The following is a 22,828-nucleotide window of genomic DNA, read 5'->3' on the forward strand; positions in this document are numbered from 1 at the left end:
TTGCATGCACACTTTGCTGAAAAATGTGTTTTGCTGGGTTAAGTTTGAAATTTTCCATATACCTTCCTTTGCTGGTCTCAGTGCTTAGATGTTTGCACATATCCTCCAACTCAATACACACAAAATGAGTTCTCATTGAATTCTCAGACGCCTTGAGCCTCACCAGGAAGGAAGATGAGAAGATGAGTTGAGGTGAATCCTCTGAACAATTTAATAACTTTTACGCCTGTTTAAACTCTTGATTTTTATAAAGTTTTCACATCTACCTTGTGACCAGTCTTGGTTTATACTAGACAAAGTGCACATTTACCTATATTGCAGACACCTTACTGTTCCAGATTTACATCTCCTTTTTTATGTTTTCATTTCAAAGCTGTCTTTTTAGGTCTGGTTTTGACATTCTATTCATCTTGATCATCAAATCCACACTGAAGACTCACCAGTTCACTGAGCCCTTTTAATTTTTATGCATCCATCTTAATGTTTAATGGTCATAGTTATTCAGTGTGGGTTCTCTTTCACTGTCCCACCATTTTTACACTTAAGTTATTAAGTTTTCCCTTTTGTATTATTAGTATCCATTTTTGTTCTGCAGCTGCACTTAATCTGTGTTGCTTCTTATATTACTGTATTTATCACAGTTTCTTGTTACAATTTTTTTTTTTTAACATACAGCAGTTGTCCTAGATTTGTATAGCTTTTTTGACTTTTGGTTTGTTAAATATGTCTGGTATACTTCTAAAGTTCCCTTGGTGTCTACTTGCACTATCCGTATTTATTTATACTATTGTACTGTTTGGGGTCATTGTACACTGTATTGTAATATTGTTCATTTGACTGTACCTGCATTTTCTGTTGAAGTAGTATCCGGGATGGGAATACATACTGTACCTAACAAAGAAGCCTACACTTTATGTACGAGTATTTGTTTGTGAAAGATCCCCAGTTGTTTTTTTTAAGCTCTGCACAGTCTTTAGAGTTTATAGTAGAGTGTCTTTGCTGTTTTTTTATTCCTTGTTATACTTGGTAGCAGCAGATTATTCTTTTTACCCCATACTTTCTTACTGTGTAGTAATATTGTCTTGAAATGATACATCCATTGGCAATTGAAGAAAAAAAGAGTTACAGTATTTTGGTTTTATTTTTATTGGTAAGTTGGTTCTTCAGTTATAATTTGTACCCAGACACACATACTTTGTCAGACCTAGAACTCTTCATATTTATTCCTGAATTTGAGATATATTTGAATATGTATTGTTACTTGAAAATTCAAAATTGAATTATTCAAATGTAACATTATATTTGTCTGTTTGATGTCCTGTATGAGCACGTCCCTTCCAGGAACACCTCACATTTTTGGGGGGGTACTTTCCATTGCCAGTGGTGAAGTACACAGCATTTTGTACACTGATAAAAAATAATATTTTACTTCTCAAATATGAGTTACTGTGAGCAGTCCAATTTTATTGCTTGAATCCATCATTCCTTTCAAGCTGAGCCTGGTGGTACTTGGTCATCCAAGCTCCTTTTTGACAATGTCGTTTGAATACTTGTAAGCTCACCATTTCTGTTAGCGACGTTTGTTATGTCCACGCAGAGGGTGGTTACAGGAATTTTGAGCAGAGTAAACAAGGAAAATCAGTTGTGAATACTCAAATATGGTACACAGTGTTGTTAATCCATGTTTTGTAATTCACAACTAAACTTCTCTAGGCGCTTCCAGAGTCTAGAACATGTTAGTGCAAGTCTGTCATTTGTGTAATATTGGGCACTAGGAATTTTATTTCACAAGTATAATAGCTGATTGTATTAAATGTCATTTTATAAACATTACCATGTGGCTCATTATTTACTCAGAAGATGCCTTTATTCAAAATGACACGAAAAATATATATTTTGGGTGATTAGTAGTAAAGTACAAAGATAACACAAAATAAATACAAAAATAAAGCAGAGCTTGTAAGGTCAGTATTACTGTAAATCCTAAAGCTACATGAGAATTGGCAGATTAACAAAACTACAAATGTTTGGGAATCGTTGCAACTGCAGAAAACAAGGAGGAGAGTAAATGTTTAGAAAGCCTAAGTTCCTAGATGCTTCGCAACAAGGTGTGTTTTAGGAAGCACTCTTTATATTTATCCGGTCTTACCCTGATCAGCCAGTCAGCCATAGTCAACTGTACAATGAGGGCATTGTTATAAAGCATAACATTTTCAAGCCCACGTAATCAAATTCAGAAACTCTGCAAAACCTGGTACAAAGCAGGAAACAGTCCTGGAATGGGCCTAAATCTACAGTTTTGCAAGGCCCACTCAACCACATACTCACATGGAGCCAGTTTGGAATTTCTAATTAGCCTCACACTCACGTCTTTGTGAATGTTAACAGGAAAAAAGGAACTACCTTGAGAAATATCACAATATGCATAGGGAGAAAATACAGACAAGCACGTGACATTGAATTCTATTCCAAGAAGCTTGATCTCTGAAGCAGCTTGACAACATACTGAGTCACTGTCTCACCTTGATGGATATAGGTTTTAAATGATTTTTGTCTACTAGTGAAACCTTCTCACCCTTGAAGTAATCCACAGCATCTACTTCAGTTATGCAGTCGTGAATGTAAATGGAGGTTTGCCCACCAGCAGTGGAACACTACACTGCATCCACTACTGACAGAAATACTTACAGTACCTAACATAGAAACATGATGATGCCCATGTTGAAAGTCTGACCCGTAGAAATAGGGTTTCAGGTTTTACTTTGCATGCAACCACTGCTTTGCAGTCCAAATTTAAGAATCTCTGTTATAAACTTTAGATATGCCTTTAAGTATCGTTTACTCTGCATTATATGAGTATTGTTTTATCATAATACGTTGAATAGACTAAGCATTACTTTGTTTGTGGCATCTGATAAGTTTTCTTTTTTTCTGTTATAGTTTTACATCCTCACTGAATACAATCTAAAAAAATTTCCAACTATATACATTCTTTACATGCTCCTAAAAATTAAACATTTTTATTAAAAATGTATGTTATGCATGCATAAAGCATTCATTCTAAAAACTTAACTTTTTTTATTTATAGCTCCATCAGCCTCAACAGGAGTTACAAGTAAACCATCGTCAAATACATACAGACAGCCACAATATAAACAAGAAACTCCAAAACATAAAAGAGACAATATATGGGTGGAAGGTATCAGCGATGATGGTTACACTTACTACTATAACACTGTTACAGGGGGTAAGTCTGTTGTTTACAACATTTTTGAAAAACATAGACAATGGATGGTGCACCCATTATTTGTGTGCTATATCTGTGTTTTGTAAGTATGGTTGAGACAGCTCTGGGCATGTTAACTTTTGTATGGTGTTTTCTTAACATATTTAATATCAAATTAAGGTGACTAGATACTTTGAAACAACTGATGGTTTAGACTTTTTTGGTTTAGTCATAAATCAAACCAGTTAAAAAGCAAGTAACTATAAACAATTGGAAGTCAAACACAGTAATTGACAATGATCAAATGACTGTCCACACTACTAATATATGATGGTGCTGATGTTCTTGGAATGCGCAGGTAGCTATTCCCAACAATTAAAATCTATGTCATTGCCTGTGTCTTGCAGTGTATGAACAAAACATGCTACTGAGTCCTAGCTCATGTGAGTGAGTAAATTGGTGCCTAAAATGTTCTGTTTTGTCATAAATACATTCAACATGGAATGAGTTAGCTTCTTGGCAAGACAGACAACTGTATGCCTGATTGTAAACGTTTGTGACTGTAGTACTGGTCGTGTTACAGAGGTAAGTTTACTGTGATATATCTGTCAGTGATTAGCAAGATTCAAATATTATTTGTGGGTATGAGCTTATTGGCTTTAGCTAGCTTAGTTTTCAGCTTTGCATTTATTTGCAAAATGATTTTCTGTATGGTTGGTCATAGGGCATTTATGTAGAATAAGTTACCCTGGTTAGTGGTAATGAAGTAGCTGCTGAAGACCTTTACTACCAGTCACATTGACTAGTAGTCTTGCTGTGTCACTGTTACTCAACTTGTGATTTCCACTGATTTCCAATCATTACTTGTCCCTTGTAACTGATGTTAATATGGAAGGTGATGCAGTCCATCCTTAAAACTAGCAAATTTGTTTTGTTTATTGTAATATTTGTACTTTAATGTTCACAGTAAACAAAGCATACTTTGTTTTTTCATATACAAAATGCATGAATTTTTATGATAAAACATTAATATTTCCTGGAAAACTCACCATACAAAGCAACCAGGAAAGACACATTCCAAAAATGCAATGAATTTGAGTTGAAGACAGGAATTATAACCAGTGAATGAGGAGAAGAGACACATTAGTTTAGATGCATAAATAGGTGTTAAGAACTAATTTGTGTCACTAATATTTATGTCCTGTGGTCAGTACCATATATTTTGTCATTTATGTAACAAATATATTTAGCAAGAGTATTTGAATAACAAGTGCCAATTTATCATTAAGTATATGTGGATTTTAAAATCTGTAATCTTTTTTTCTTCTAGAATCTCAATGGGAAAAACCAGAAGAATTGCAGAACAGTTCAAAATCTAAAGTTGAAACTGAAAAAAAGAGAGAGGTGAGTATATAAATTACTAATAGCATATTGTTATGAGCATTTCAAAACATTTAAGATCTTGAAGGCCAGGAGGTATAATGCTGTAATTAAACAGATGTTTGTGATAAAAAGTGTGGTAGAAATATAAATCATATGCTGTGCGAAGGAGACAAATGTATTGTCAACAGAGATGTTATGGTCTCACGGTGCTACCAACTGTTTTAAATAGGCCAGCTTTTTTTCTAAACCGACTTAGTCCATTATATTGTTGCTTAGGCCAGAGCTTATTGCACCAGCAGTGGGTGGAGAGAACAAACCAGGCAAGGGGTTGTATTACTGAATTCCACTTTAACAGTTTCTTATAAAAAAAAAAATTAAAAAAAAACCTTTCTGTTATCCTCAAGGATTCCAGAATTCTTGAAAACCCATTGTGGGTACTTCTTTTTATTTCAAACCAGATTATTATTTAGAGGTCAATTCAAGACATCAGTTAACTTATTGCTACAGTGTGACTGTTATATTAACCTTAACAGCCTTCCACAATTTCTCGCAAGAGACAGCTGGGTGAATGCACCACCAGTTTCAGTTTTCATTAACCTCCTTTGCATTAGACCCGAGCTTCACTTGGGATGTAAAAACAGTGGTAAAAGCAATAGTCCAGAATATTACTCGGGAAACTGTATAGACACATCTCGCATAAAACCTGGGGATTTCTCAGGCTGTGAAAGTGCTAGCAGCGTTAGTGCCGAGTGTTACTTGGGCAATGGTATAGGCATGACTTGCATATTTGTCAGGCCTGGGCGGTACTCAGGCAACAGTGTAGATGTGTCTCCTCCTTGCTTTGAAATGGTGCCTCGTCAAATTTTAATAATGAGGCCAGTGCAATGCAAGTCCTGTTGGATGTTGAACTTTTTATATGTTGGCTTGGAGGAGCCTATTGTCTATGAGGGCTACATCTGTAGGAGGTGCCATCTGATCCAGCAGCTTGAGCTCAGGGTCGCTGAACTGGAGGAGCAGTTGGCTGGCCTGTGTTGTAGTAGAGAATTGGCAGACCTGGCCCGGGTGTCCTCCAGAGAGATAGTGTGCAACCTAACGTGGCACAGCAGGAGATTCCAGACCACACAGGTAGAGATGGCTAGGTCATAGTCACAAGGTAAAGAGTGTGCAGTGTCTGGGGGTATCAACCTCAGAACTGGAATTGTCAAACTGTTTTCAGGTCCTTGTGGAGCTGGGTGGTATCTCTGATAATACCGGTGCAGGGTAGAAGGGTATAGGTTTATGTAGCATTGGGGCTCCTTTAGGAACAGATGGGACCTGTTCTGCCATGAAGTTTTACATCAGAACTGGTGGGGATCCAATGAATTGGGGAGGCATATGAATGGGTTAGTTGAGGATTATTTCAATTAGGGAATGGGGTGGGGGGCAGGGAGTTTAGGACAGGCCAGTTTTAGAACTATACATGCAGGAATAAACAATAATGTAAAAATAAAAATGTGCAGTGATGTAAATTCTAACCCAACGTTTAAATCTAGGAGTAACACATTAAAACCTGATTAAATAACAAAGATTGGGATGAATATAACATAGGGGGATATGCATTTTCTAGGAAGCATAGACAGAACAGAATAGGAGGTGGGGTTGCTGTTTATGTCTAACAGAATTTAGTTGGACGATGAGCCTCATCTTAGTGAGGACTTGTGGCTTCTTCTGGAAAGCATTAGAGAAAGAGGTTTTATTTTAGGAGTGTGTTATAGACCACCCAATGCAGACAGTAATTTAAACACACATCATTTTAGTAATAATAAAAAGGGAAGTGTACACAGGGACTTTAACTATCCAAGTAATAATTGGGATAACCTTCAAATGGCGGAGCACAAGAGTTTTTAGATATAATCAGTGACCTTTGTTTTAACACAATATGTTAAAGCACCAATGCGGGGTGAAGCCTGTCTGGATTTGGTTTTTTGTAGTTTCAGTATAGAATTGTGATTGAACCATTAGGGTCAGGTAACCATAATATAATACAGTTCTCAGTGTGGATGCAAAGACTAACACTTACATTTTGAGCAGATGTGGCAGGAGGATAGAGTGAAATAAGCTGTTAAGTGTTGAGACAGTTGAGGAGCTGTGGAACAGTTTTAAAAATGTTTTACATGTAATACAGGGCAGGTACATGCCTACATTTGGAATTAATAGGAAATTTTAAAAAAATCTGCAGTGGGTTAATAAAGACTTATAAAAGAAGCTGCAATGGAAAAAAACAGCTTTATAAGGCATACTGTATAAGACTAATAACTCCAAAGTGAATTGTAGGGCATATGAGAACATGAGGGCAACCATTAAGACGGATATCAGGGAGGCTGAAAGACAGTTTGAGAGGAATATAGCAGATAAGACGAAAGATGACGCTAAGAGATTATTTTAGTATTTTAGTAGTAAAAGAACAGTCAATGAGGATGTGAAGTGCATCAGAAATAGTAATGGGGAATTAAAAGATACAGACAGTGAAGTAGCAGACACTCTGAACTTGCATTTTTCTGAGGTCTTCACAAGTAAGGAAATGGATAACCTCCCAGCGGTAAATGGGACTACTAAGGAGGTACTGAAGGATTTGGAAATTGTAGAGGCAGAAGTACTGCTCAGATTTAATAGGTTGAAATCAAAACAAATCACCAGTACCAGATGATAATATTTACCCTTGAGTTCTTAAGGAGGCTAGCGAGTACATATTTAAACCTTTGACACATTTTTAAGAAGTCACTGTGCACTGAGTAGATTCCGAAGGATTGGAAAATGACAAATATTATCCCGTTATATAAAAAGGGTAATCGGGCAGATCCAAGCAACTACAGGCCAGTAAGATTAACATGCATCACAGGAAAATTAATGGAAGGCATTTTAAGGATAAGATTGAGCAGCACATGGCAAGTACAGGAACAATCAACATGGGTTCAGGAGAGGGTGGTCATGTTTTAACAACATGCTGGAATTCTATAAGGAAGCAACAAAAGGATAGGATCAAAGTGGAGCATATGATATTATTTATCTTGACTTTGAGAAAGCATGCCATATGAGAGGTTAGGCATCAAGCTAAAAAAAGTGGATGTTCAGGGTGACCTTTTAAGATGGGTGCAGAATTGGTTCAGACTCGGGAAGCAGAGCGTGATGGTTCAAATGGAAACATCAGAATTGGCTGATGTTAAGAGTGGTGTCCTACAGGAGTCAATGCCAGGGCAACTGCTATTTTTAATATATATAAATGATTTAGATAGGAATATAAGTAACAATCTGGTTAAGTTTGCAGATGATACCAAGATAGGTGGATTGGCAAATAATTTGGAATCTGTTAAATCATTACAGAAGGACATGGACAGCATACAGGCTTGGGCAGATTTGTTGCAGATTAAATTTAATGTCAGTAAATGTAAAGTATTATACATATAAAATAAAACTGTTAGGATTTAATGCACAATGGGAGGTCTGAAACTTGATAAGAAGGATTTAGGAGTCGTAGTGGACTCTACGCTATCAATTTCCCGACAGTGTTCAGAAGCCATTAAGTAGGCAAACAGAATGTGTAGAGTACAAGTCTAAGGAGGTTATGCTCAAGCTTTATAATGCACTGGTGAGGCCTCCTCTGGAGTACTGTGTGCAGTTTTGGTCTCCAGGCTACAAAAAGGACATGGCAGTACTAGAAAAGGTCCAGAGAAGAGTGACTAGGCTGATTCCAGGGCTAAACGGGATGAATTATGAAGAAAAATTAAAAGATCTGAACCTTTTCAGTTTAAGCAAAAGAAGATTAAGAGGTGACATGATTTAAGTTTTTAAAATTTTGAAGGGAATCAGTACAGTGGATCAAGACCGTTATTTTAAATGAGTTCATCAAGAACACCGAGACACAATTGGAAACTTGTTAAAGGTAAATTTTGCACAAACAGTAGGAAATTTTTCTTTACACAGAGAACCATAGACACTTGGAAAAAGCCAGCAAGTAGCGTGGTAGACGGTAAGACTTTAGGGACTTTCTGAACTAGACTTGATTTTTTTTTTTAAAGAATTAAGAGGATAGGACTGGTGAGCTTTGTTGGGCTGAATAATTCCTGTCTAGATTGTTGTGATGATCATAAGAAACCCCTGTCATCAGCAGTGATGACAAAGTGAATCTGTCATCTGGCAGTGAAATTGAAAGTGATTCTGGGAATCCGAAAGTGACATTTGCATCACTCACACATGCAGTGTGCCGTTCATATTATGAGTAATATTATTCATTATTATTATTTTGTCATTATTGTACTTTCTACACTTCTGACTTTGTACTTTTAGTTTTTTTTTGTACTTTTTAGTGGGTTTTTTTCCCAAGCCAAAAAATTCAACACTTTTTACATCTATACTAATAAAAGGCAAAGCACTCTCACTCACTCACTCACTCACTCACTCACTCACTCACTCACTCACTCACTCACTCACTCATCACTAATTGTCCAACTTCCCGTGTAGGTGGAAGGCTGAAATTAGGCAGGCTCATTCCTTACAGCTTACTTACAAAAGTTAGGCAGGTTTCATTTCGAAATTCTACGCGTAACGGTCATAACTGGAACCTCTTTTTTGTCCATATACTGTAATAGACTGCAGCTCGATGGCCGTGGGAGGCGGAGTTGCGTATCACGTCATCATGCCTCCCACGTAATCACGTGAACTGACTGTGAATGCAGTACGTAGAAAACAAGGAAGAGCGCTGAAGAAAACATTCATTACACAATTGAGAAGGCAGTGAAACAATAAGAAGCGAGCGAGTGACGCATACAAGCATATTCATAAGTGCAGCTACTGCGGAAACAAAGCACGGTGTAAACCGTAAGTTTAAATTAAGTTTATAGAAACGCTCCCGCTGCCGTTTGCAATACCATATTCGCGACATACAAGTTTAATGAGAAGACACGAGGTATAAACGAGACTTTGGATCACGTTGTAACAGAGTTAAAATTGCTGTAGCGAGAAACTTTTAAGTGCCGGGTCTTAGCTAACATTAAATAAAGCCGTGGACATCGCAACATCACACAAGAGAGCGGCTCACGTGAACTGACTGAATGCAGCACGAGTGATCACTTCGATGAATCAAACCTGTTCAAAAAACACATTACACAATTGATAATGTAGGAAAAGAATATGAAGCGACTGACGCATACAGACATTTTCATGAGTGCAGGTACTTCGGAAACAAAGCACCATGTACACCTAAAGTTTAAATTAAGTTTATAGACCTACAAAAGGTTGCCATTGATTTGAGGCAAGATTGCTTTTCTCCTGTACAACTATACGTTGCATTCTTAACAGTAAGCTTGCACGGCTTGGTCATATTACAACCGGAGTGCTGAACTGACAACGTGGTATACAAAGAGATCTATAACAATCGTAATAAACGAACAATAAAACAGCTGAGAACCCGTGGATTAAATAAAAAGGCTGCTTCCTTGGCGAAGCAAGGAAAAAGGATGACCTTATATGGCGTTCGTTTATAAAACAGCGGAGAACCTGTGTAAAGGCTGCTTCACAAAAAAACAGCAGAGGGCCTTATATGAGCAGGCAGTCAGTTAAAGAAGGGAATCCATAAATAACTATAATTGTAATAAACGAACAAAAAATAGCGGAGAATCTGCGGATTACATAAAGGAAATGGGTACCTGAACAGAAAAGTGAGTCTCAAATGGCTACACAATAACTATAACAATCGTAATAAACAAACAATAAAACAATACAGAACCGCTAAGCAAGGAGAAAGGACGGCCTTATATGGCGTTCGTTTATAAAACAGCGGAGAGGCAGTGTAAAGGCAGCTTCACAAAAAAACAGATCCTTCACAAATCGTTATTTGTATATTTTCCCTCAATTTAAAAAGGTTTTCTTCTTAATAAAAATTTAAAAGCAGTACTTCGCCACTGCGAAGCGTGCGGATTTGGCTATATATATATATATATATATATATATATATATATATATATATATGGAAGAGAAGGTCTGTGATACGGTTTGCATATTTGCAGCTGGAGATCCACAAAGGGAGAAAAAATGAATCACGTATCATAAAATAGTTTTTTATTCCTGAGCTTTCAACCCCTACCAGGGGTCTTCATCAGAGGATAATGCTTAGACTTACAAGAATCAAAGGCAATATATAGCAACACATTAAGTGGGGGGGGGGGGGAGGTGACAAAGTCAGTATGATCAAGGGGGGGGGGGTTGTATAGTTTATTTATTATGTACATGTTCTTCTTAAGTTAGCATATGCTGGATTTATGTCCAAGTGTCTGTTGATGGCGTTTTCATTTGATAGCCAAGACTCGGACAACTCTCTGGCACTTTTAGTACTGGCCTTAAATTTTACTTTTACATTGTCCCAGTTGAATGTGTGTCCTGTTGATTTAGTATGTGCATAGATCAATGATAGCGCGTCCTTTCTTCTGACGCCGTTGCGATGTTCCTGTACACGTGTTGAGATTCTTTTTGAAGTTTGTCCTATGTATACCGCTGAGTAAGAATTGCATGGGATACTATAAACTGTGTTTCGTGTTTCTGCTGTCGATTTCTTGTTTTTGGCATTAAAGAGGACTGTGCGCAAATTGTTCATGGGTTTGTGAGCTATTCTGACGCCCCACTTGGTCAGGATGCGCGCTGTACATTCTGACACCTTGTGGTGATAAGGGAGTGAGTGCCAGGTGGGGTGGGGGTTCTGATTTAAGTCAATTGTTTGCTGATTTATTTGGCGTCTCCTGTGTAAGCTACGATTAATGAATGTTTTTGAGTATCCGTTTGAGGTGAAAAGGTGGAAGAGATAGCGTCTCTCATTAATTTTTGTTTCCTTAGTATTACAATGAGTGTGGATTCGTCTGAATAGGGTTTTCACACAGCTCCGTTTATGAGATACCGGGTGGTTGCTGGTGAAGTGTAAAATCTTGTCTGCGTAGCATTCTTTGCGGTAAACACTTGTGGTCAGGGTGGCGTCATTATTTCTTTTGATGTAGATGTCCAGGAAGCTGATGTGTCGGTTCATTTCTTTTTCCATTGTGAACTGGATTGTGGAGAATATTGTGCTGATATGATTGTAGAACTCGTTCAGCTGGTCCTTTTTTAGTATGACGAATGTGTCGTCTACATAGCGCATCCAAATTTTGGGTGTGATCTGGGATAAAGCCATGTTTTCAAATCTCTGCATTACCAGTTCCGCTAGGAGTCCTGATAACGGCGATCCCATTGGCATGCCTTTTTTCTGAGTGTAGTACTTGCCTTTGAAATGAAAGTGAGTTTTTTGGCAAAATGATATTAGGTGCATTATGTCTTTGATGGACAGTTTGGTTCTTGTCTCTATGGTGGGGTCGCTATCCAGTCTCATTAATAGTGTTTCTGTGGCCAGATGAATCGGAATCATGGTATATAGCGATACAACGTCATGGTAATGAAATCAGTGTTCCAAAAAGATGTTGAAATTTAAAGGGAAAAGGTCAAAGATATTCAATATCAACTTAAAAATAATTTATAAAGAAAACTTTCTTCCTGGCTCCATGTTGCTTTGCTGTTATATTATTTTTCTTTATGTACATTTTAGTCCTCAGCCTTTAAGGACTACATCGGCCCATATTAATACAGTCATAAAACTTGATTAATTTTAACAAATTTTTGGTACAGTATTATTAGTATCAACATTCATAGAAATCACCTCTGTATTGCTCTATCCTGATTTTTAATCACAGTGAGTAAAGCATGGTGAATTTAAGCACATGAATTGTGATTTTATGCTAATGAACCTAAATTCTTTGATCAGTATGGGGGAAAATGTTTTGATTAGTTTCCAGGTTAATGAATTACAGCAGTTCTCAAGTTTGTTGAGAAAAGAAACCAAATTTAAAGAAAAATGCAAGCAGAGCAAATCTTAATATACAAAAATGTTTTGCAAACGCACCTTTTAAAGTTTTGTTTTTCAAGCCAGTGGAATATTAAGCATTTTGAGATTTTTCATAATCTTATTTCCAGTATAATTAGTTGATATACAGGATTATTAAATCTAACATACTTGCTTGAAGAAGGTTCTGTATATAAAGAATGGCCTTCAGCTACTAAATGGCACAACATGCAAAGGAAACAACCATATCCAAAAAAGTGAAACGTGTTTTGAGATTACAGGAATTTTCAGATTACTACATTTAGTATTTAAAATGTTTTGTGTGCCTTTTTCAACTGATAATATTTTTTGAATTTAATTGTTTTGGTCTGTTTTAGGAACAATCAGGCAGTAACTGGATAGAAGCTGTAACTTCAGATGGCTATACATATTATTACAATTCATCTACTGGAGGTAGGTGACAGAGTTCTTTTCAGTTTAACTTGGATTCCATTTTAAAGTAAAAAATTTGTAGAAAAAAGTTTTTTGCCACTCGTTCATCAGTAAATGGATGTTTAGGAACAGAATAATAATATTAAGGAACACTCCACTCATAATGATAATTTCTTTCCTTTTACCCTGTATTAAAAAAATGTATTTTAATGTTTTTATGGAAAACAAAGATAAAATTCCTGACATAGTGCACCCAAGACTCCTGTGATTGGCTGCTTTCCAAATTGCCTGTCATCAATGTGTGTGTGATGTAATGTTTTGCATCCTTGACCAGTTGACTGCATTGTTTTATTGACACACAAATACTAAAATTATCAAATTTTATGTCTTTAATAAATAAAGTTTTGCTTTGTTTCTATTTATTAATGATTATCATTATTTTTACTTATGTGACAGATTGGCCATATATGCAATTTGTGTAAAGGAATGAAAAACTAGCTGAATTATTTTTTTTTTAGTCAAGTGCTATGTAAAATGTTTTATAGAGTCAACATGGGAGAAACCAGAAGATTTTATTCCTAAATCTGATAGTGTCGAAAGTACAGAGGAGACAGTGGCACCAGAAACAGAGAAAATTTTAAAAAATGATTCAGAGGAGCTGCAGAGTATAGAGGAAAAAGATGATGATGGAGAGAAAGATGTAGAAGAAGAGGTACGAAGGCCAATAATAAATTTTAGAGCAAGATATACACATATTCAGTCATATACCAGATTGAAACAGCAAGTTGAACAATATAACAGTAACATTTTACTTTAAATTTAATTGGTTATTTCACAGAAATAAAAGAAGGTTTTAGACTCGCATGGACATTAGGATTAAAAGTCTGTAATTATCACTTATACACAGCAACAACAAGGTAATTTACTGTATATTAATGTATAATCCATGCATCAGACCTCACAAAAGATATTCATATCTAGTAACGTGATTTCATTTCTCATATAATATAAAAAAGCAAAAATATGTTCTCTTCACGTTTTGGACATCAATTAATTTTGTATATACTCATAGGCCCTTAGTGATAAAAGAATATATTATTTTAGAAATCACAGACATCTGTATTGTCATGTTGTACATAACAAAAATGTTGCTTACTGATTTATTTCTGACTTTATATACAGTATGTTGTCACCAGGGGGCTTAAATGGATTTCTTTAGCAATGTGGAAAACTCATTATTTTTGTTTTGAGTGAAAATGAGCATTACAATGAATGAAAATTAGTGTGTTGTGCATAGTTGTAACACAGTCCTTGCTGATCACCTAAACTTATCCGACAGTTTGAACATTGCACTTTTTATACATGCTGTTTTAGCTATTTCTGGAAAATGAAAATGAGTGACAGCATAGCAGCAAGAGAAAAAAAGTTTTTTTTTCTTTATTGCTATCCTCATTTATTTTCATAAATGTGTCATATAATTTAGACTTTTTCTGGGCATTATTTATTTACACAATTGCTTTAAAAGTGTATGAAATATGTGGTTGTTAATTACATGTGCATGATTTCAAGTACTTTGCTTTGAGATTAAAAACATACTGCACATCCAAATAGAAATGGTCAAGGCTGTTTTAATAAAGACATCTGTCTAGCCATTCAAGAAAGTAATAATATATATATTTAAAATACCAAGGATACATATTAGTTCATTTTAATTATGCAGTCTGTGTAATACTTTTCACTGTTATTGAGAAATAAGGCAATTTAATTTTACTTTTACTTTGTTTGGTGGTAGTGGGAAATGCCCTCTTTATTGCTTACTAGTCATTTAGCCCGTTACAATAATGGGCACTAGAACAGTAGTGCATAAACATTAGTAGGAACAGTCTATATTAAATGGCATGGGACTTTGACCTCATTGTTTTTGTTGGTCGTATTTTTCTTTCTTTCAGCCTTTCTTTCGTTGATGTTTACTTGCTGAGCTGACCGTTCTTCGTAGGCTGCCGCCGTGTATTGGGTGTCTTTTAATTTTCTGTGACAGTAATACTGTCTTGTATGGCTCTGTTCAATAAGGGCGCGCACAAAAAGGCGAGCTTCAAAAGGCGACCTCAATTGAGCGCAGCGAATAAAGGCGTTCGTAGATAATTTAGTTCAAATGGCTCTGGAATATGTGAAGAGCAACAAAGGTGCAGATCTTTATTTACGCGCGCCTTTATTCGCTGCGCCCAATTGACGTCGCCCTTTTGAGGCTCGCCTTTTTGTGCGCGCCCTTATTGAAGGATGCCTGTGCGCGCCCTTATTGAAGGATACCGTCTTGTACGTCTGCTGGCTTGTACGTCCGTAATATACCTTTAATTTTCTCTGGCGGTAATACAGGCGTGCGCGTCGGTAATATGCCTTTAATCTCCTCTGACAGTAATACTGGCTTATATGTGGCTGTAATATGCGTCACTGTATTGTGTACCTTTAATTTCCTCTTGCAGTAATACTGGTTTGTATTTCCATAAAACGCCTCTAACTTTCTCTGACAGTAATATCGCGCATCGCACCGTGCCCCGCGCATGCGCACTTCATCAGAAGACACCCACACATGGACACCTGGACGCACATAGGGATTTTATATATATAGATTTTTGACTGTATGCCCATTTTCACTGTCTCTATACTTTTTAGCTAAACATAACAGAATAGGTTATTTTATACCCTTAGGTGTTGTGGTGTCCTGTTGAATGTCACAATCATTGATGATGCACAGTATAATTGCTGTGAGCTGAATAAGAATGGGAATTGTTTATGCTTATTTACTGCTTACTTCAATTTGTAGTACTGTACCGAATATTTGATAAGGTGCGTAAATTTTATTGTGGTTTGTCATGCCAGTTGAAAGACGCAAACACCCCTATGTTCTTTCAATGTGTTTGCACCTCTTTCACCAGCAGATGGCACATTGGAACGTAGTACCATGAACGCGCTTATGCAAAGTGCGTCATTTTGAAAGGTGTGCATGAAGCTGCACACATTCCAAATGCAGAGTCGGACAAAATCATAAGTGCCATGTTCGATCACTCTGAATGACTTGGGCATGGACAGTTCCAAGCAAACTGTACTGAACAAATATTGAGTAAGTCACATACGGTGCGAATTGTTACTGTGACTTCTTCCTGTTCCTTACTGTACTGTACATGTGTCCCATCGCAGGGTTTCTAATGCTTTATATGTACATGTACATTTTTTAATTCTTGTGTATATACTGTATTTAATTAATATAATGATATTTTTATATAATCATTAAATTAAGTAAATAAATTTAATTACACATTCCTGCACATTGCAGTTGTGCTGAGCTCCCTTCCTTCCCTTTTTACCTTCTTACTTCTCCACATAACAAATTGCAACACAGAAAACTTCTCCATGAAAGTAGAGCTACCTGCAACATTAGAATAATGAGTCTTCAAAACTTATAAAGAACATGAAAATATTAACTTACTCACTTGTAATTATTAATAGTCTAAATAATTTAAATGAACAAATTACTTTTATATTTTACTATGAATATTTTATTGCATTTTATCATGAAAATAATCTAAATTATAAATTTTAGTATTCCAAATGTTTAGGAAGTTGCAATGCTGGATTAAGCAGTGACATTTTATTGTTTACTACTCATTTAGCCCATTGCAATAACGGGGGCTAGAACAGTAGTGCATAAACATTAGTAGGAATAGTCTATATTAAATGGCAAGGGACTTTGACCTCATTCTTTCTGTTGGTCGTATTTTTCTTTCTTTCAGACTTTCTTTTGTTTATGTTTATTTGCTGAGCTAACCGTTCTTTGTGGGCTGCCGCCGTGTATTGTGTGTCTTTAATTTTCTGTGACAGTAATACTGTCTTGTACGTCCGCTGGCTTTAATTTTCTCTGGCGGTAATACAGGTGTGCGCGTCGGTAATATGCCTTTAATCTCCTCTGACAGTAATACTGGCTTGTATGTGGCTGTAATATGAGTCACTGTATTGTGTACCTTTAATTTCCTCTCGCAGTAATACTGGTTTGTATTTCCGTAAAACGCCTGTAACTTTCTCTGACAGTAATATTGCGCATCGCACCGTGCCCTACGCATGCGCACTTCACCAGAAGACACACACACACGGACACCTGGACGCACACAGGGATTTTATTGAAGAGGATAGTAGACTATATTTTCATTGTAGACTGTTCTGTTTGCTGCTCAATTCTAAGTCAAACTTAATTCTGATAAAGGCAACAATGATTTACATATCCCTGATAGGTGTATTTTATTAGAAACTAGCAAAATACCCGCGCTTCGCAGCGGAGAAGTAGTATGTTAAAGAGGTTATGTAAACATATATATACATATACATATATACATATATATACATATCTACATATACACATATCTTTGGTTTCCTCCCACAGTCCAAAGACATGCAGGTTAGGTGCATTGGCGATTCTAAATTGTCTCTGGTGTGTGTGGCTGTGTGCGCCCTGCGTTGGGCTGGCACCTTGCCCGGGGTTTGTTTCCTGCCTTGTGCCCTGTGTTGGCAGGGATTGGCTCACGTATTTAGGATATAGCGGGTTGGATAATGGATGGATGGACATTTGTATGCATAGCCCCATTTGCCCGTTTTCGTTTTTTTTCATTCTTCAGTAATATTTAAGCAAACCCGGAGCTTGTCAGTTCAAATCGTGGTACTGACACCACTGTGTGACCCTGAGGAAGTCACTTCACCTGCCTGTGCTGCAAAAAACCAAAGTAATGTAACAAATTGTACCTCAGATGTTGCAAGTTGCTGGAATAAAGGCATAAGTCAAATAGATAAATATGTATTATACACATAGGAACTATTCATTTATTTTCAGTTAAGTCATCTGCAGCAAACCTTTATAAATGAGGGTTTCTCATTTTTAGATAGTGCAAACTGTTTCTTCTTCATTGAGGTTTTCTCTTGGAGAGCTTTTTTCATTTCATTGAAAATTAAAGCAGCAGCTGCCAAAATATGTAGCTTTCTTATTAATTTTTCAACATTGTGTAAAATAACTTTATAAAGTAACATTTTTAAAAGGTTTAAATACTCGTTATCCTTTTACACTAAAATATTACTAAAGAGATACAAAAAAAGTAAAATGGATATGTTGTTTTTCTTTAATGAGATTAAATATTACTGAAGAAAAAAAAAAACTTAAACAACCAAATGGGGCTATGCATACGAACTTAAAAGGTTTAAATAAAACAGAAATATATACCTTTTATTTTTACTTCCTTAACTCGTGGAGGGTGTATCTTGTAGCAAAGCCCTAAGTTTTTTCATGAAAGCCCGTTTCAGTCAATAAGTCTTAAAAAGAGGTGTAAAGATATTGACAATAAGCTATGCAAACCCACCAAGACATGCAATCATTTAAATCAAGGTGCGAGTCGAAAAACACCATCCGATACTATTAGTTAACGATTAACACATTTCTATATGTATTGTAAGCATACAATACAACTGATAATATGTTGTGCTTATTTATCTGGTGTACCGACATTTTTGCGCGTTTAACGGCTGAAATCTAACGTGGTTTGTGCCCTTCAGAATGAAAACAGTTAGCATTTACCTTTTTAATAAAAAGCGAGCTTTTAAGCCTGAGAAATCACTCCGTAAATGCACACGTTTAATTCTTGATCACTTCAAACAACTGAACTATCCAGAACATTTCAGGCATACATCCAGCATTCAAACTATGTATAAAAAGCACAACTGTTAAAGGAATTCAGCATTTCTTAATTGAAAATGTTCCTTTAATCCTCAACATGTCTCAATGAGTCGTTCTGGTGGTTTTACTTGACATTTTGATATTCTGGTTAATTGTGTTTGCAGTTGAGATGTTCTTTCCTGATTTATACTTGTTTTCTCGTTAATATTTGTTTCGCTGGTGTTAGTGTTCTGATTAGAGGTTATTGGTCCTTTGATGTCTTGACGGTTTCTTCTTAGAACAGCTCCTATTACGCAATTCCGTCACATACTGGTCTATTGTTTCTCCGCTTTTCTGGAAACATGTAAAAAAACTTGTGCCGCTCAAACGTCACATTGCGCTTTGGGTTGCAATACGTTTCGAATTTTTCAACTATTTTGTTCAATTTCATATTGTCTCCATCTTCTTCAAACTGAAAATTGTTATACACCTCTAGCGCCTCTTCACCAATTACATGTAGAAGCATAGACGCTTTAATTTTTTCACTTTTCCTATCTGCTTCAATCGCAGCAAGATACAACTCGAATCTCTGTTTAAATCTTTTCCAATTTTCAGCTACATTTCCCTTTAACTGGAGATTTGGTGGGGGCTGTAATCCTAACATATTTGTTTTTCTCTTTTGCTAGAACGTCTTAGCGTTTTCTGATCACGTTTTCGGGTTACTAACAGACACGCGACTCGTTCAAAAGCTGAACCTCTTCTTCACATTCCTCTTGCAATCCGCCACTTCTGACACCATGTAGTGATCTTGTTAGGTTCGTAGTTTAATCAATACACACGATTGAAAGATATAATAAGTTTTTAATAGACAGACTTTAGAGATATTTACTGTATAAGTTACTAATCGTTCTTTAGTTCACGCCCATTCTCCTACTTGCATCGGCATTCACAGGCATTACTAATCATTCTGTACGTATCCCTTAATAGACCTTACTAATCAACTATCATTACAAAATCCAACGTGGTTTGTGCCCTTCAGAATGAAAACAGTTAGCATTTACCTTTTTAATAAAAGGCGAGCTTTTAAGCCTGAGAAATCACCCCGTAAATGCACACGTTTAATTGCACATGTGTTAATATGCATGCTTACACAGTATTAAAAGACACTCAAAAATTAACGTCATTTACCTTTGTTCTCGCGTTTGATAAAAGGCGAGCTTTTATGCCTGAGAAATCACCCCGTAAATGCACACGTTTAATTGCACATGTTTTAATATGTATGCTTACACAGTATTAAAAGACACTCAAAAATTAACGTCATTTACCTTCGTTCCCGCGTTTGACTCGTGCTGTAAATCTCTTCCTTGTTTTTAGTTCAAGTGATTACGTAGGAGGTGTGATGACGCGATACGTGACTCCGCATCCTCCATTAGAGTATATGGACAAAAAACAGGTTCCAGTTATGACCATTACACGTAGAATTTCGAAATGAAACCTGCTTAACTTTTGTAAGTAAGCTGTAAGGAATGAGCCTGCCAAATTTCAGCCTTCCACCTACACGGGAAGTTGGAGAATTAGTGATGAGTCAGTCAGTCAGTCAGTCAGTGAGTCAGTGAGGGCTTTGCCTTTTATTAATTAGTATAGATGGAAAAAACCAGGGGCACGCACAAAAGGGTGGTTGTCACGTCCTTTTTTTCCCTTACTGGCCCAAGGTTCCTTTTCTCCCATTTTCACCTAACTGATCACTTCAAGCATGACCACTCACTTCCTTTTGCACTATGTTATACAAATAGAAGAAAAAGCAATGATAGACATGCTTTGTTAAGGCTAGGTTAAAAATGGTGTGGCAGGAACACAAGGAATGATGATGTGAATTTACTTCAATGAATTATCATTAAATTGTATACTTGTAGCCTATAATTTTACATAATGTTATTTATTTTTATCTTCACTATCTTCTTAACTTTATAACTTTCCTTATTATCTTTATTGCTTTGCAACAATGGCAATCTTGCACCGCCTTCAGAGCGCGGAAATGGGCTGTAAAAGTCGCGGCACCTTTTTTATTCCATCCATTCATTATCCAACCCGCTATATCCTAACTACAGGGTCACCTTTTTTATTGAAAGGCAAAAATCAGGTCTTGACAGCCAAATGAGCTTAACAAAAGTGTCCCCATTGTGGAGCCACTGACTGGCAATTCATGTCAAGATTTGTATATTTCATAACATGTTTTAAGTATTTGAGTCTCACCAGTGAATGTCATCGACAGAATAAAACTGAATAATAAAAAAAAAAAGCAGTAACTTCTACAAGTAACCAAAGTTTACACTGGGTGTTAGACTCAAATCAAATATTGTTTTTATTACTTTATAGTAATAACAATAGCAGCTCACTACTCAAAACACGGAGTGCCCAGACTCAAACCCGGATCCTTTTGGTTATAAGGCAGCAGTTCTTACCGCAGCACCATCCAAGAATACATATCAAATTTCTGATGATTGACGTTTGAGCTTGGGTTTTTAACTCATTGAAAGCAACATGTAAATTGATTTTTTTTTTCCTTTGGTTACATTCTTTAATAAAAGCACTCATGTTTATTTGATATTTGGACTAAAGTCTTCACACATTATACACTTCACGTCATTATTAGTTTAAAATGGAAAAAGTTTCTGTTTTAGGTATGTGTTTAGCATTTCTTGCCTCACGTTTCCTGTCATTCTACTGCACATTTATCCAGATCATTGTAGACATGGAACACACATGAAATGTATGTATTCCAAATAATAATATATTATTTACCCTATACAACTCCAGGCACATCACACCTAGATAAATACACTTGAGCTCTGAGAATTTTGTAACTGACTTCAGCTCTGTTGGGGGTGGAGGTTGTGGGAATGGGATAGCAGCCTGCTTGCTGCTTGTACTAATTGACACATTTGCAAAACAAAAGACGCTGATGAAGAGAGGTGCAAAGGAATTTAAGGTGGCCCGGGATTACAAGCTTTTTCGTAAGCTTCAAAGATTCTAGTGTCAATAATAAAAAGCATGTTTTACTGCTATCCGTTGCACACGTGTGACTGAATCAGCTGCTGCTGTGATTGATCAAGTAATTGTGAGAGTCATTTTATGTGAATTGTGATAATTTTGTACATGTGCTTTTTTTTTATACCTTTTTATTATTTTCAATGCTTCATGTTAATCATTGACTCATTATGCTGTGAATGAGTTTCCCAAATAATCGACACCAGATGCTCAATGTAACTTCCACAGCACACAATATGTCATGTATAATGCACAATATTTCATGTAGTTAAATTGGTCCAATGTCAAATCACATTCAGATCTCATGTGAACTACTCCAGGATTTGTTTGGTACCACACCAAGACCACAGTTTCCATAGCGTCTCTGTATGATTGTCCACACCAGAGTGTGAATGGCTTGTTCACATATACCTAAACGAACTGGACTTTCAGGGAAATTGCACCAGAGAAATAAACAAACTAGGTGTGAAAATGCCTTAAGACTTGAGTCTGTCCCCTCATAGTTAGAGGTTTTATGATTTAGAATTACTACTTTTTCTAAATGATTTTAACATTGTGGAAATTTTTTTATTCAATTACAAGATCAAGAGAGTCAAAATTGAAGTCTGGTACTGTATTCTTGTTGTTTTCAATAGACAAAGTAGCTTTTAATGTTTTACTCTTTTAAAACAAACATCAGATCAATAATTAGCATAATTAGTGTTAGACCTGAATGTTACTCGGGCTATGAAAACCATGCTAAAAGCGTTAGTCCCGAGTGCCATTCTGGCAACTATACAGATGCATCTTGCGCAAACGTTAGAACCGAGAATCACTCAGGCCATAAAAGTGCTGTTTTGGAGAAATTATGTCTGAGTGCAGGTTTTCACTAATTATGAAATATCTGCACTTTACCAAAATGAAGACTTTGATGAGAATACCCATCCAGCACCCAAACTGAAGAAAATTTGGTAGATACACAAAAAAGCCATTGTTGAAAAATTTCAGAGCGTGTACATTCCGAACCAAGATGTTGGCATCGATTGAAAGTCTGATGGCTTATAATGGCAGACTGTCATGGATGCAGTACATCGTGTCAAAAACAGCAAAATTTGGCATAAAGTTTTACAAGCTTTGTGAATCTAAAACGGGATACATTTGAAATTTGGTTCTGTAC

At 36.3% G+C, this 22,828-nt stretch overlaps 1 protein-coding gene across 2 annotated transcripts in view; it reads left to right on the forward strand.

The window, feature by feature from the left end:
- wbp4 (WW domain binding protein 4) overlaps positions 1 to 22,828 on the forward strand; it is a 73,699-nt gene that overhangs the window by 46,104 nt on the left and 4,767 nt on the right. For both annotated transcript variants that reach the window (XM_028799646.2, XM_028799647.2), the window contains 4 exons: positions 3,089 to 3,247; positions 4,557 to 4,630; positions 12,881 to 12,956; positions 13,481 to 13,647. In XM_028799646.2, the coding sequence (XP_028655479.1) occupies positions 3,089 to 3,247; positions 4,557 to 4,630; positions 12,881 to 12,956; positions 13,481 to 13,647 (476 nt within the window). The remainder of the gene's footprint in view (positions 1 to 3,088; positions 3,248 to 4,556; positions 4,631 to 12,880; positions 12,957 to 13,480; positions 13,648 to 22,828) is intronic.

This window comes from Erpetoichthys calabaricus, chromosome 4, assembly GCF_900747795.2.
Source record: "Erpetoichthys calabaricus chromosome 4, fErpCal1.3, whole genome shotgun sequence".
In the NCBI taxonomy this organism is placed as follows: Eukaryota; Metazoa; Chordata; class Cladistia; order Polypteriformes; family Polypteridae; genus Erpetoichthys; species Erpetoichthys calabaricus.